General features: G+C 36.2%; 1 protein-coding gene across 1 annotated transcript in view; it reads right to left on the bottom strand.

Moving 5' to 3' along the window:
- DNAH14 (dynein axonemal heavy chain 14) overlaps window positions 1-15,742 on the bottom strand; it is a 499,447-nt gene that overhangs the window by 271,282 nt on the left and 212,423 nt on the right. Inside the window, exons 37-38 of the mRNA XM_058275282.1 lie at window positions 15,242-15,331; window positions 8,723-8,857 (exon numbers count right to left, since the gene is read on the bottom strand). Coding sequence (XP_058131265.1) covers window positions 8,723-8,857; window positions 15,242-15,331 — 225 coding nt within the window. The remainder of the gene's footprint in view (window positions 1-8,722; window positions 8,858-15,241; window positions 15,332-15,742) is intronic.

Genomic DNA, 15,742 nt, shown 5'->3' with positions numbered 1-15,742 from the left:
ATCAGATTACAAGCATAATCCAATAGTTCTTTTTGGAATTCATCAATTATATCAAACTGCTACATGGATTTGATATTTTTTCCATTGAACATGGGCAACTACAAAGATATGTAATAAGTGGAACTAAGAGTTAAAGAGAACTAGACACAACACCGAACAAAAATAAAACCCTAAACTAGAAAGAATAAGACCATCAAATATTGCCTAGACATCAGCAAAAAAATTGCAAGCCACACTAAGAAACAGGAAGTCAAGGCCCAGTGTAATGACCAGAGTAAAAAGCAGAAGGAGACACACAATGTGGGCCAACTAATCAAGGATGTTCAAACAAATATCCTTAATCAACTTAATGAAAGGAAGGAAAGGATAAAGGATATCAAGAATACATTTGGGGAACTTACAGAAGAAATTGTAAACATACATTAAAAAGATAACAGATCTTATAGAGATGAAAGGCACAATACAAGAATTAAAAATACATAAAAAGCACATAACAGTAGATTTGAACAGGTAGAAGAAAGAATTAGTGATGTCAAAGATAGGACATCTGAAATTCAGCAAATAGACATAAAATTGGAAAAAATTCAGCAGGGACTCAGAGAATTGAATGACAGCATGAAATGCACAACATATGCATTATGGGCATCCCAGAGGGTGAAGAGAAGGGAAAAGAGGCAGTGGGAGTGTTTGAGGAAATAACAGCCCCAAATTTCCCAACTCATGACAAACATGGATGTACATGTCCGGGAAGTGCAGTGTACTCCAAAGAGAAAACAAGTTAACACAAACTACCAAAGAAAGGGCAGGAAATATGAATAGCAGTCAAAATAGACTTTAAATGCAAAACTGTTTTAAGAGACAAAGAAGGACACTATATATTAATAAAAGGGGTAATTTACCAAGAACAATCATAAATATTTATGCACCAGGGAGCCCCAGAATACATGAGGCAAATACCAGCAAAACTAAGAGGAGAAATAGATATCCCTACAATCATAGTGGGGGACATCATTACCCCATTATCACCATTAGACAGAACATCTTGACAGAGACTCAATAAAGAAACAGAGGCCTTGAATAATACATTAGAGGAACTAGACTTAATGGACTTATACAGAAAATTACACTCCAAAAAAGCATGAAATACATTCATTTCTATTGCTCATGGATCATTCTCCAGGATAGACCACATGCTATCCATAGAAGAGACTCAACAAATTTACAAAGATTGAAATTATAAAAAGCACTTCTGACCACAAGGGAATGAAGCTGGGAATAAATATAGGAGTGAGAATGGAATAGGAACAAATATATGGAAATTAAAAAACACACTCTTAAATAATCAGTGAGTCAAAGAGGAAATTGCCAGATAAATCAGTAACTATGGTCTAAGCAAATGAAAATTAGAACACAACATATTAAAATTTATCAGATGCAGATAAATCAGTTTTGAGAACGCCTACATTAAAAAAGAAGAGCTAAAATCAAAACCCTAACTGCACACCTGAGGAACTGGAAAAAGAACAGGAAACTAATCCCAAAGCAAGCAGAAGGAAGGAAATAAGAAAGATTACAGCAGAAGTAAATGAAATTGAGAATTTAAAAATTACTAGAAAATATTAACAAAACCAAAACCTTGTTTGTTGAGAATACTAATAAAATTGACAAACCCTTAGGTAGTCTAACAAAGAAAATTGAACAAAATCAGAAATTAGAGAAGGGTTATCACTACTAACACCACAGAATAAAGGGTATCATAAGAAGATATTTGAAAAATTGTATGCAAACAAGATGTACAATTTAGATGAAATATATGAATCTCTAGAAATGCATAAGGAACATACACTGACGAAAGAAGAAATAGAACTCAACAGAACAATCACAAGTAGTGAGATTGAATTAGTCGTCAAAAACCTCCCAACCAAGAAAAGCTCAGAATCAGATGGCTTCAAAGCTGAATTCTATCAATCATTCTGGAAGAATCAATACCAATCCTGCTCAAACTTTTCCAAAAAATTGAAGAGGAGGGAACATTACCTAATTCATTCTATAATGCCATCACTCTAATACCAAAGCCACATAAAGATGCTATGAGAAAAGATAACTACAGACTAATCTCTCTAATAAACTTATCTTGAACAAAATACTTGCTAATCAAATCCAAAAACACATCAATCTAATTATACACAATGATCAAGTGTTTTTTTATCACAGGCATGTAAGGATGGTCCAACATATGAAAATCAAGCAGTGAAATACACACATTAACAGATTGAAGGAGAAAAATCACATGATCCTTTATATCAATGCAGAAAAGGCATTCAACAGAATACAGTATCCTTACTTGGTAAAAACATTTCAAAGGATAAGATTAGAAGGAAACTTACTCAACATGATAAAGAGCATTGTGAAAAAGCCACAGCTAACATCATATTCAATGGTGAAAGGCTAATGGTTTTCTCTCTAAGATCTGGAACAAGACAAAGATGCCCACTGTCACCACACTTATTTAATGTTGCATCAGAAGTACTTGTTTGAGCACTTAGGCAAGAAAAAGAAATAAAAGATATCCAAATTGGAAAAGAAAAATAAAAAATTTCATTATTTGCAAATGACATGATCTTATACACAGAAAGTATGAAAAGTCTACAATGAAGCTTTTAGAGCTGATAAACAAGTTCAGGAAAGTGGCAGGATATAAGATCAAATGCAAAAATCAGTAGCATTTCTGTATACTAACAATGAACAATCTGAGGAGGAAATCAAGAAAAAAAATCTATTTACAATAGCAACTAAAAGAATCAAATATCTAGGAATAAACTTAACTAAGATGTAAGGAATTGTATGCATAAACCTACAAAAAAATTTTATAGGAAATCAAAGAAGCACTACATAAATGAAAGAAAATTCCATGTTCATGAATTGGAAGATTAGATTTCATCAAGATGTCTGTCCTACCCATATTGATTTACAGTTTCAATGCAATCCTAATAAAAGTTCCAGCAGCATTTTTTACCAAACTGGAAAAATAAATTTTGAAATTTATTTGGAAGTTTAAGGGGCTCCAAATAGCCAAAAACTTCTTGAAAAAGAAAAACAAAATTGGAGAACTCATACTACCTGACTTTAAAGCATACTACAAAGCTACAGTGGTCAAAACTGCATAGTATTGGCCCAAGAATAGACATACTGACCAAGGAAGTAAATTGAGAATTCTGATATAGGTCCTTGCATATGTGGTCAACTGGTATGCAATAAGGCCACCAAGTCAACTCAACTGGGACAGAATGGCTCTTCAACAAATAGTGCTTGGAGAACTGGACATTCATATCCAAAAGAAGGAAAGAAGATCACCATCTCATGCCTTATACAAAAATTAACTCCAGATGGATCAAAGAAATAAATATAAGCATCAAGACCATAAAACTCCTAAAAGATAATGTAAGGAATCTACAATATCTTGTAATAAAAAATGATTTAATAAACTTTACACCCAAGCATGAGCAATGAAAAAAAAAATAGATAAATGAGACTCCCTCAAAATTAAAAAAAATTGGGTTCAAAGGAGTTTGTTAAGAAAGTGTAAAGACAGCTTACTTAATGGGATAAAATATTTAGGAACCACTTATCTGATAAGTGTCTAATATACAGAAAATATAAAGAAATCTTACATCTTGAAAATAAAAAGACATACAACCCATTTAATAAAGGGGCAAGAGATCTGAATAGACACTTCTTCAGAGAAGAAATACAAATGGCTATAAAGTTCATGAAAAGATGTTCAACATCACTGGCTACTAGGGAAATGCAGATCAAAACTCCAATGAAATATCATCTTACACCTATTAGACTGGTTGCTATTTAAAAAAAAAAAAAGATAACAACAAGTGTTGAAGAGAATGTGGAGGAATTGGAACTCTCATCCATTGCTGGTAGGAACATAGAATGGTGCAGTCACTGTGGAGAATGGTTTGACAGTTCCTCAGGTACTAAGAACAGAATTACCAAATGATCCAGCAATCCCACTACAAGGAATATACACAGAAGGACTGAAAGCAGGGACACAAACAGATATATGCACACCAATGTGCATAGGGCCATCATTCACTATTGCCAATAGATGGAAGGAACCCAAGTGTCCATCAATGGATGAATGGATAAGCAAATGTGGTATATATATATGATGGAATATTACTCAGTGGTAAGAAGGAATGAAGTATTGACACATGCAACAACATGGATGAATCTCAAAGACCCTACATTGAGTGAGATAAGCCAATCATTAAAGGACAAATATTGGATGACCTCATTGATATGAACTAAGGATATTGAGCAGACTCACACAGGTAGAGTCTGGAAGATAGGTTACCAAGAGATAGAAAAGGAGTAGAGAACGGTCAGCTGACAATCAATCTGGGCAGATTCTACGAACTAGTGGATTAGGGTGGTTGGCAGTGTATGAGGGTGATGGTGAGGCAGAGATGTGAGTGGGGTCAACAGCACTGGACTGTGAGTGTGAGAGGGGTTGGGAGGTGGGTTGGGCTATCCATGGAGCTGGAGGAGGGCTGGACAAAGGAACTGGTGAACTCTGGGGAGGCTGAGGACTAAAAATACAATTGTGGGACTTTTCTTTTGGCACATATTGCAGGGGAGAGTCACTGGTGCAGAGTGTTAGTGGAGGGGGGATGTGTAGGGAAGGGTGCACTTGGGGCATGCCTCTATGGAATATGAATGTGTTCACTTGGTCATATGGTGTTATCTCAGTGGGTGGAGATTCACACAATATCCAACAAAATATTAAATTCCCATTCTGGGGTTTTGCCACATTCTCAAATAAAGTGGCAGGACCTCTAGAATACAAAGGAAGTGCCTAATAAAAGAAAACGGCCAGTACCTCAAGCCCTTGATATTTTTGCTTATACTTATGAACCTTATTCTTGTAAAATTAAAACTTAGCCTAATAATATCTATTGCTTAAGAATTGTTTCCTGAAAGCCTCCTTGTTACTCAAATGTGGCCTCTTTTTAAGCCAAACTCAGCATATAAGTTTACTATATTACCCCAACATGGGAAATGACTCCTGGGGATGAGCCTCCTTGGTACTGAGGGATTAATACCAAGTGCCAACCAATGATATACATGGAAAAAGACCTTAACCAAAAGGGGGAAACATTAAATATAAAAGAGTTTTTATGGCTTAGCAATTTCAAAGGGAGTTGGGATGTCATTCCAGAGGCTATGCTTATGCACATCTCAGGTGGCTCTCACTTACTGCCACAGTAAATAAAGCCTAAAAAAGGGGTGCTCCAGAGGGCTTGAGACAACTGGATACTATAGGCAAGGCACACAACCCAGTGAAATCAGCACCCCATCAGTGGTCTTACCTTGGAATATATGATAACCTATTTCCCCAACATATCAGAGTTAGATTCACTTATAATTTTCCCTACACGTAATTATTTTATCCCTTTTATTTGAACTTATAATTAGCACTATACCTGTTAAATTTATGTCACAGAGACTTAAATCTTCAGTCTGTTCATATGCTGGTTGAACCCTGCATCTCTGCAGAGTTGCATCCAATACCTACTCCCCAGTTCATTGGACTTGCCCCAGGACAACTAACAAAACGATAGTGATGAACAACCTCCATCCCAAAAGAGAGTATATACAACTGCAAACAAAACAGTTCCTTCCATCTCCCCCATAAGATCTAAGTCCCCTCTCAAACTGAAGAAGAGCAGGCATTACCAACCCTTGAGACTGAGGAATGAACAATTCAAAGGGGGAATGCAACCATGGACCAAAGTAGACTTATTATTATTGTAGTATCAGAAGAATTTGTAATATTGATATAAAGGTAGTGATTACCAGAGGTTCTGAGGGGGAATGGGAAGAATAGGTGAAACATAGGGCATTTTTAGGGCATTGGAATTTTCTGCATTATATTGCAATAATGGATACAGGTCATTATATAAAATTGTATGATGCAAAGTGAAAACCATAATGTAAACTATGACCTTTGTTAGCAGTGATGCTTCAATATTTGTGCATCAATTTTAACAAATGTACTGCTCTAATATGAGTTATTATTAATAGGTGAAAATGTGAGGGGTGTAGGGGGTGGGGTTTATGGGAATCCCCTATACTTTCAATTTAACTTTTCTATAATCTAGTACTTCTTTAAAAATAAAGTTTATTATATGAAAAAAGAAAATGAATTAATGTAATACACCACATTTGCAAAATGAAAGTAAAAAATTATATCATCTTCATCCAACAGATGAAGAAAAAGCAATTGACAAAATCCAGCATCCCTTTGATAAAAACACTCAGGTAAGTAGAAGGAATCATTCTTAATATAATAACATATGAAATATCCACAGTTAACATCACACTCAATGTGAATAACTAAAAGCTTTCCCCCTAAGTTTAGGAATAAGACAAGCATGCTCACTGTACCACTGTAATTCCACACTGTAGAAAACTTCTAGTTAGAGCAATTAGGCAAGAAAAAGGCATCCAAACTGAAAAGGAATAAGTAAAATTTTCCAATTTCAGATTACATGATTCTATATACAGAAAATGCTGAAAAAAATCCACAACAAAAAAGCTACTAGAGCTAATAAATTCAGCAGAAAGGCAGATTACAAGATCAAGACACAAAAACCACTGGTACTTATATACACTAGAAATGAACAATCTGAGGAGGAAATCAAGAAAAACCTCCATTTACAATAGCAACTAAAAGTTTTTTAAAAAGCCTTGAACAGGGAAACGGACTTTGGCCCAATGGTTAGGGCGTCCGTCTACCATATGGGAGGTCCGCGGTTCAAACCCCGGGCCTCCTTGACCCGTGTGGAGCTGGCCCATGCGCAGTGCTGATGCGCGCAAGGAGTGCCGTGCCACGCAAGGGTGTCCCCCGCGTGCGGGAGCCCCACGCGCAAGGAGTGCGCCCGTGAGGAAAGCCGCCCAGCGTGAAAAGAAAGTGCAGCCTGCCCAGGAATGGCGCCGCCCACACTTCCCGTGCCGCTGACGACAACAGAAGCGGACAAAGAAACAAGACGCAGCAAATAGACACCAAGAACAGACAACCAGGGGAGGGGGGGAATTAAATAAATAAATAAATCTTTAAAAAAAAAAAAAAAAGCCTTGAACAGAACAATGAGGAGAAAAATTTCTCAAGTTCCATTACCTATGGTCCCACTACCATAATAAATGTTCATTATAATCATATTAAAAATAATGGAAAACTTTAAAAGCAAAAATGTTAAACATAAGAGAATCATAAAATATATTAAGTACAGCAATATAATATAATCATAGCATAGTCATGTACTATAGTCATAGTACAGAATATGGTCAAAAAGATTATATTTATGAGAAGTATTTAGAGACATGGGGTTAATTCTCAGCACTTACTGTTAGGTAAAAAGCCAGGATTTAAAAAATTATTTAAAAGTAAATTTAGTTATAGAAAAAATAATCAAAGGGAATAAGGCAAAATATTTGCAATCATTCTCTCTAGGTGATTATTATTTCTTTATATATTATATATTCTGAACCTCTAACAATTGTGCATATTATTCTTGTAATTCTAAAATACTGTTTCTAATAAAATGAATTGCCATCCATAGGATTGTTGTGAGGATTAAATGAGATAATTCTAGTAAAAGTGTTTAGCACAGTGCTTTGCCCATATTTAATACTCCATAAGTATTAGTTATTATTATTGCTAGAGAATTCACCTCTTATCAATTACAATAATAAGACTTTAAGAACTAATTGAGGCACGGAGGGCCGGGACTAGGAGGCACCAACCAGCCTGGGGCAAAGGAATTAAATTGTTGTCACCCTGGAAAAAAAAACAAAAAAACAAAACTAATTGAGGTCTGTTGAATGGGAGAGTTTAGATTGAGGAAAGAATAAAGGATTATGAATGATTCTGAAGCAGGATAAGGTACATGGTAAAAATCCATATCGATGAGAACCTAACTTTTTAAGACTTATAGATCACATTATTAACAATGAATATTTTAATAAGATGATTTATTAAAAACACACTATTTATTGCAGTCTACCTTTATATTGAAAAAATACATCATGACAGTAAGTAGGGGTTATTCTAGGAAATTAAGGACAATTTAACATTAGTAAATCTATCACCAAAGCTTTTTATATTAATCAAATAAAAGAAAAATATAAATGCTGAAAAGTCATTTAATAAATTCTACAGTCAAAACCCAGAGTGGTAAAGAACAGTTATCAGTGACCAAGAGTAAATGTCATATTAAATGGAGAAATAATAAATGCACTTCAGATAAATTAAGAAATAAGACACTATAGTTAACATTGTCTTAAAGGACTAATCAAAGTAATATGATAAAAAAAAATAAGTGATATAAAATATCGGGGAAATAATGAAATTATTTTCATTTGAAGATGACCTATTAGAACTTATAAGTCCTTCAAGTAAGGTGACTGAGTACAAAATAAATACACAATTCAGTAGTATTATTACACTAGTCATTACCAGTTTGTAAATGGAAATGGGAAAATGGAAAAAAAAATGCCATTCACTACAATGATTCCTAGCTACAAAATTCCCAGCAACAAATTTAACAAATCATGAACAAGATTTATGTAGAGAAAACATGTTATTGAAGTACATAAATCAAGATCCTAATAAACACATAAACATTTTATTTCAAAGAGCATATACCTTTGAAACAGATTTCCGTTCCTCAATTGATAAGAAGTCCACAACTGGTAAAAGTGTTAAAGCTTTTTCTAAAATTCTTCTGACTGTTGTCTTTCCTCCACCTGTTGGGCCCACTAATATTACACCAACACAAGCCTAAAACAAAATTTACAGATTTATTAATTCACAAACTATTTAAAAAAAAAACATTAAAAAACAAATTTACAAGTAGGTTTCTACTTTGACTGACTCCTCCTTCAAATTATTCAATCCATTGTAATTTTGTTTCTGCCTTTATTGATTGGTCTAATGCTCATGCACCAGATATCTTCTAATTGTAAAATTCAAAGAATAATGTTCAATTCTTGATATTTAACCGAAATGGTTTAACCAAATGGTTAACCTTACTTTCTACTTCTTCCTACTTGTACCTTTATCTACTACTGGCTTCTGCAAGACAACTTATCTGATCTTCTCTATTTCTTTCTTGAGCTCTGATTCTCCTTTCCATGTTAGTCTTCCCTATTCACCATTTTCTTTCTTCTTTCTATACATTGTCCCTAAGCAATTCAAATTATTAATTTGAATGTCTTTAACTATGATCTTTATTCTAATGACCCCCTAAAGTAAATGTTTTTCCCAGTTCTAAGTGCCAGAGTGAAATTTTAAATGGCCTACTAGTTACACCTGGATGCAATTCTTAAACTCGGCATAATCTAATCTTCCTCTCCTATTTACTTAATCTATTTAATAAAACCAAGTACCCAATATTCCAAAGTAGAATATTTGCTTTTTCCATCTCCTCATCTCTTTTTTTTCAAAAATAAACTTTATTTCAACTTTAAAAAACAGACAAAAGTTGGCTTAACAAATTATGGAAGAATTACTTTTAAAAATTCTATCCAGACACAATTATCTCAGAAACACCACCTACCACAAGATCTTAAAAATATTTCTCTACCTTATCTTCTAGGAATTTTATGGTTCTAGTTTTTATATTTAGGTCCTTGATCCATTTCGATATTTTTGTATAAGGTGTGAGATAGGGGTCTTTTTTTTTTTAACCTATTGCTGTCCAGTTCTTCCAGCACCATTTGAACAGTTGAATAGATTGTTCTGAATGAGCTTGCTGGGATTGACAGCCTTGTCAAAAATCACTTGACCATAGATGTGAGGGTCTGTTTCCAAATTCTCAGCTCAATTCCATTGGTCAATCTGCCTATTTTTACACCACTACCATGCTGATTTTACACTGTAAATCTTTTTTATTTGCTAGTCCAGCTAAGGGTTTCTTAATTTTGTTGATCTTCCTGAAGCACCAACTTTTGGTTCCGTTGAGTCTCTATTACTTTTTAGTCTCCATTTCATTTATTTCTGCTTTAATCTTTATTATTTTATTCCCTCTGCTTGCTTTTGGATTGGTTTGCATTTCTTTCTCTAGTTCCTACGTGGTGCAGTTAGGGCTTTGAAGGATTTTTAGCTCTTTCGTCTTTTTTAAGGTAAGCATTAAGGGCTTCCCTCTCAGCACTGCCTTCACCGTGTACCGTAAGTTTTTATATATTGGGTTCTCGTTTTCAATTGTCTTGAGATATTTTCTGATTTCTCTTGCAATTTCTACTTTGACCCACTGATTATTTAAGAGTATAGTTTAATCTCCATATATTCATGACATTTCCCTTTATCTATCAATTTCCAACTTTATTCCATTATGATCAGAGAAAGTGCTTTTTATAATTTTAATCTTTTAAAATGTATTGAGATCTCACTTATAACCCAATATATGGTCTATTTTGGAGAAAGATCCTTGAGCACTTGAGAAGAATGAATATCCTGCAGTTTGGGTGGTGTAATGTTCTATAAATGTCTGTTAGGTCTAGTCACTTATATTATTCAAGCTTTATTTCCTTATTAATTCTCTGTCCAGATGTTCTATCCAATGCCATGTCTCTTACAAAACATTTTCCTGATTCCATTTTCTTTTCTTGATCCCAACTACAATTCCCTTAACTCGGATCCTCACCATCTCTTCTGGACTATTGTAATAGCATTAAATAAATGTAATAATGTAAGTATTACTTAAGTACATTAAAATTCAAATATGGCTAAAGCTAAAATACTTTTCACTTACATTCCAATCTCACTCTCCTCATGGAATCCTTATTATTCTCTGGTATGAGAGCCCCAAACTCAACACCTGATCAAATGAGAAGAGCCCAAAAAGTCTTGTCAAAAAGAATTTGTATATTCAGGACCACAGCCAGTCTGTCCCCACTGGCATCTGGGCTTTACACAAACAAGAGGTAACAATCGTTCTGGGGAAAACTTTATCCCCCTTCATGACCTGAAGTAAAGACATTACCAGTTCAATGGAGTCTTTGATTCACAAAAATTCCTCTACTTTCTGGGTCTGGTTTAGTGATGGTTCAGTTAAGTAAAATTTGGGGACTCCAGCTGCTCAGCCTCAGAGCCAGCTATGCAGAATCAAAAGGGAACATGTTTCCTTTGCTCAGTGAGTAGAACGTTGATTCTTAGGCTTTACCAATGGCTTAGATGTTTCACCTGCCACTTGGAAATCAAACGACTAGAAGATTAAAGACACCCCTCTTCGGGGTTGTGAACTGTGGAAACAAATGGTGGCTGCTGATCAAACTATCGAGGTCATTCATACAGATGCCCATGGTGAGGACCTGTTATTTGATTGCTGAGAATCAAGCTGTGATCAAGCTTGCATTGCCCAGATTATCATGATTGCTGGCTGGATACGTCACACCAGACCTGGCAACATAGACTGTTCTCCATCACAGACTGGGCACAAAATAAAGGACTATAAATTTCTGATACAGAGGCTACCACTTCATATCAGACTTATGACTCCTTCAAAAGTTGACACAATTGTCTCACAGTGGAGAAAGCCCATTGCACAAAGCATGACCCCAAAGACTTCTAAACAACTGAATATATCAGATCTTTTTTTTTTTTTTCAGTTTTTACTGTGACTTCTTTTTTTTTTTAATTATTTATTTATTATTATTTTTTTAATTACATTAAAAAAATATGAGGTCCCATTCAACCCCACCACCCCCGCCCCCCACTCCCCCCACAGCAACACTCTCTCCCATCATCATGACACATCCATTGCACCTGGTAAGTTCATCTCTGAGCAGAGGCTGTCAGTGTTAGCTTATTGATCCTGATACTGTTTCAGGTTATGAAGTTGCTGTTCTAATCTAATCTAGACTCTGACAACACAATTAGGTTTCTTAAAACTAATTTGTATTATGTGTTTGGTTTTCTGGACCATTTTCCAAATGAATGACAATAGTGCACCTTTTATCCAGAAGTCACTCAACAATTGTCCAATAGTCAAGGTCTTTGATGGACCTTCCACACTCCCTACCATATGCATACATCTGGTATTACTGAGCATTGAAGAGCCTCCTCAAAATCTGGCTCAAAGAGGTTTCTGACTCTACCTCCCTCACCTTCTCTTTGTTCACACATCTTACCAAGTGTTGTAATATGTTAAGGTTGCTTGCTGATGCCAAAATACCAGAAATGGGTTGGTTTTTATAAAGGAAATTTACTAGGGTAAAAGCTTTATAGTTCTGAAGTTCTGAAAATCTCTAAATCAAGGCATCATTAGAGATGCTTTTTCATTTGGATCCTGGATTCCTGCTGCATGGTGAGGCAAAATGGTGGCTCTCCATCTGGGTCTCGGCCTTCTCCTCCAGGCCACTTTCTCCCTGAGCTCAGCTGTGGGTGATCAAGCACATGTCAGGGCTCATCTCTTCAGCTTTCAATTTCTTGGTGTCCCTAATCTCTGGGGAGGTCCTTGTTGTTTCAGCTTCTCCATTGATTCCAGCCTCCAGCCTCTCTCTCAAACACTGAGGGTTTCTCTGGATGTAAGAAATCCTGGAGTCCACTCTCACAAGGCAGCATAAAAATTGCACCTGTCTTTCTGTGTTTGCTTTCATTTATCTGCTTATAAAAGCCTCTAGCAAGAGAGCAGAGACCCAACCTGAGTCAAGCCTCATTTAGGTAGTCCAGTCAAAGGCCCTAAAATGATGTAATCAGGTATATAATCAAAAGGTCCCTTAACTGAATCTAATGCAATCAAAGGGTCTCACATCTATAGGAAAGGATTAGTTCAAAGAACATGATCTATTCTGTGATTCACAAACTTCAAACTGTCACACTAAGTAAGTTTGGACTTTGAATGTGTGTGTCCCCAGACAAAGATCATCTCCTTTCATCTATTTCCATGATAATGATCAGGATGAAAAGGGCGGGAGAGTATATAGATGTATTTTGAAAGTTCAGGATTTAGCCCTGACCATTCCTTGGCATGGTGCTTTTCTTTCCCCTACTGATGAACCTAGGTCAGCCTGGAATGCACACATTCCATGTGGCAGCCTGACAAAACAGGACCTAGAGAACTCAAATTTAATTCTGGTTCATCCTCTTGGATTCTCTTGTTGGACTGGCATAGTCTTAGATCATAAGGATAATGACTACTTGGTTGAGCACAATACTTGCTGAGTCTTTCTACATTGGCTTGTGCAGGTCAAAGTGTGGCTCGTATAGGTCTCTTTAAGTTTTATAAAAATGCCCTTGTCTTTCTTATATCTAACCCTTCAGGATGAAAGGTCTGGGCATGAGTAAAGAAAATGCTTGAAAAGAACTATGGTTAAAACTACTAGCATGGGACACTGATTTTGTGGCAAAGCAGGGAGAGCAAAAACCCACACACCTAGAGAAGGAACACCTTAGATCAGGGGCTCTTAGTCATTTTGTTCCACGAACCTCTTTGCCAGTTAGGTAAAAACCATGGACCCCTTACTAAGTCCACACTATACTATGATTATTTAATAAATATATCACACCCACCAACATGTCCCTGCAAGAATAATGTTTTTTTGAATTTTAGTTCAAGCTCATGGACCCTTGCTTAAGAACCCCTGCCTTAGACCCTGGGAGGTATGGGAAGGAGGGACATTAAAGATTTTTTGCCTTTCAAAACTGCCCCTCTAAGTTTCCTAACTTGAAAATACCTTGATGTGGCTATTTCAACCTGTGGTAAATGCCTTCAATTTAATTGTTGCTGGGACTGCCATTCCTTGTCAGATACCACTGGCAATGATTTAATCACTATTTCCCTTAACCTTACTGAGAAATGCACTGGAAATAGCAGGGATGACCCCACTCATGCACCTCCCATGCAAACTTGTCAACAAATCCAGATGTCTTTCCCATAGCCCTCAGTCATTCTATGGGGCAGATAAATGCCACCTGGCTGGTGGCACAGTAAAAAGATCAAACTCAACTGTCTTCAAGGAGCCCCTCCAAAAACAAAAACCAGGGTTGGTTAGTAGACCTGAACTGAGAACCCACGTTCTAGGTTTGACGTACTGTCAACAGCCCTCCCTCCCCTCACCCACTCCTCAGATAGATGTAGGCTTCATTTAGGGAACCCAACAACTGTAAAAAAACATTTTTTTTTGCTAGTAGTAATGTGCACCCTTAGGATTATACTTCTTGTGTAGAAGCTAGGTGTTAATTTGGATCCCTCCCCAAAAGACTATAATTTTCACCTTAGAGGTAGTTGTAAAACACATCCAATATTTAAGGAAATACCACCTTGATTCTCAAAGGCACTAAAGCACTAGGATTTTTTAATGGAAATCAACATGTTGATTCTAAAAATTCTATGAAGGAGAAAGGGCCAAGAGTAGCCAAAACCTTCTTTGAAAAGGACAAGAGTTGGAGTCAGGTACCACCAGATACCAGTGATAGAAGTGGTAAATCAGTGAGGAAGTGGCTAGAAAAATTGGTTATCCATATATGGAAAAATAGATCACTACCTGATACCTTAAAGAAAAACAAATTCCAGACAATCTAAACTTGGGAAATGCAAGCATCTAAAACACTTAGAAAAATGATAGAAAATATCTTTATGATGATAGGGTAGAAAAGATTGTTTAAAATAGTACCCCAAAAAAACCCCACAAACCACAAAGGAAAAGACTGATAGATTTTATTGCATTACAAATGAATGCCATGAACATTTCTAAGAAGCCAAGGCTAAGACAATTTATTCATAATGCATATAACCAATGAAGAATATCAATATAAAAATTCATCATGAAAAATCTACACATTTACTAAGAAAAGGACAAACAACCCGAAGGAAAAATGAATGTAGTACATAATCTCACAATTCATAGATAACTCAAATGGCTAAGAGAGGTATAAGAAAGGGTATACAATCTTACAAGCAATCAGGGAAATGCACATGCTGATGTTTTTAAAGATGATTCACTCATGGAGAAGAGGAAATTCAAAGAAGGTTTAGAAATGGGATGCAGAATATTTTGCACCATATTTGTACAAATATTTATTAAGGGAATGAAGGTTAAAAAGATTAATTTTTTGAGGGTTAAGGTGAGGGGGTAAAATAAAATCTAGGGAAATAGTAAGGTAGAAGTAACTACTTTACTTTGAAGAATACTTTAAGAGCTCTAACTTTCATTTTTCACTTACCTGAAGTTGATTATGAAACTGTATGATTTTCTCTTTCTGAGCTGGCCAGTGTTGAAAGTCTAATTGTTGGGTTGCAATCATTATCACTTTCTAAAAGGAAATAAATATATGGATTTAAAATGGCTTGTAAGAGCTGGGGCAGGATGGCATAGGAGTAAGTGCACCCACATCATCTCTGCTGTGAGAAACAGCTGAGTGGGGACAAGGTCCTGCCTGAGTGAGCTGTTTTGGGAGCCCACAAAGCAGAAGGTTTCCGTACCTCGATCTAGAGAGGGTGTGACAAAAAAAGTGATTGTTCAAGGTAAAACCACGGGTTTCCGTGCTTGTGCCGGGAGCTGTGGGAGGGCTCAGCCCTTGCCTTGGGGCAGATAGCTGCAGCATTCCACAAGCCCCTCCAGTCACATGGCAGCGTTCCCTGAGTTCCACGTTCCCTGCACCTGTGATCCCCAAACCCCATGTTCCCCAAACCTGTGTTTCCCGAGCCCATGTTCCCCAACGCCG

The sequence above is a fragment of the Dasypus novemcinctus genome, chromosome 13 (genome assembly GCF_030445035.2).
Source record: "Dasypus novemcinctus isolate mDasNov1 chromosome 13, mDasNov1.1.hap2, whole genome shotgun sequence".
In the NCBI taxonomy this organism is placed as follows: Eukaryota; Metazoa; Chordata; class Mammalia; order Cingulata; family Dasypodidae; genus Dasypus; species Dasypus novemcinctus.
This window is presented reverse-complemented; position numbering and strand designations above follow the sequence as displayed.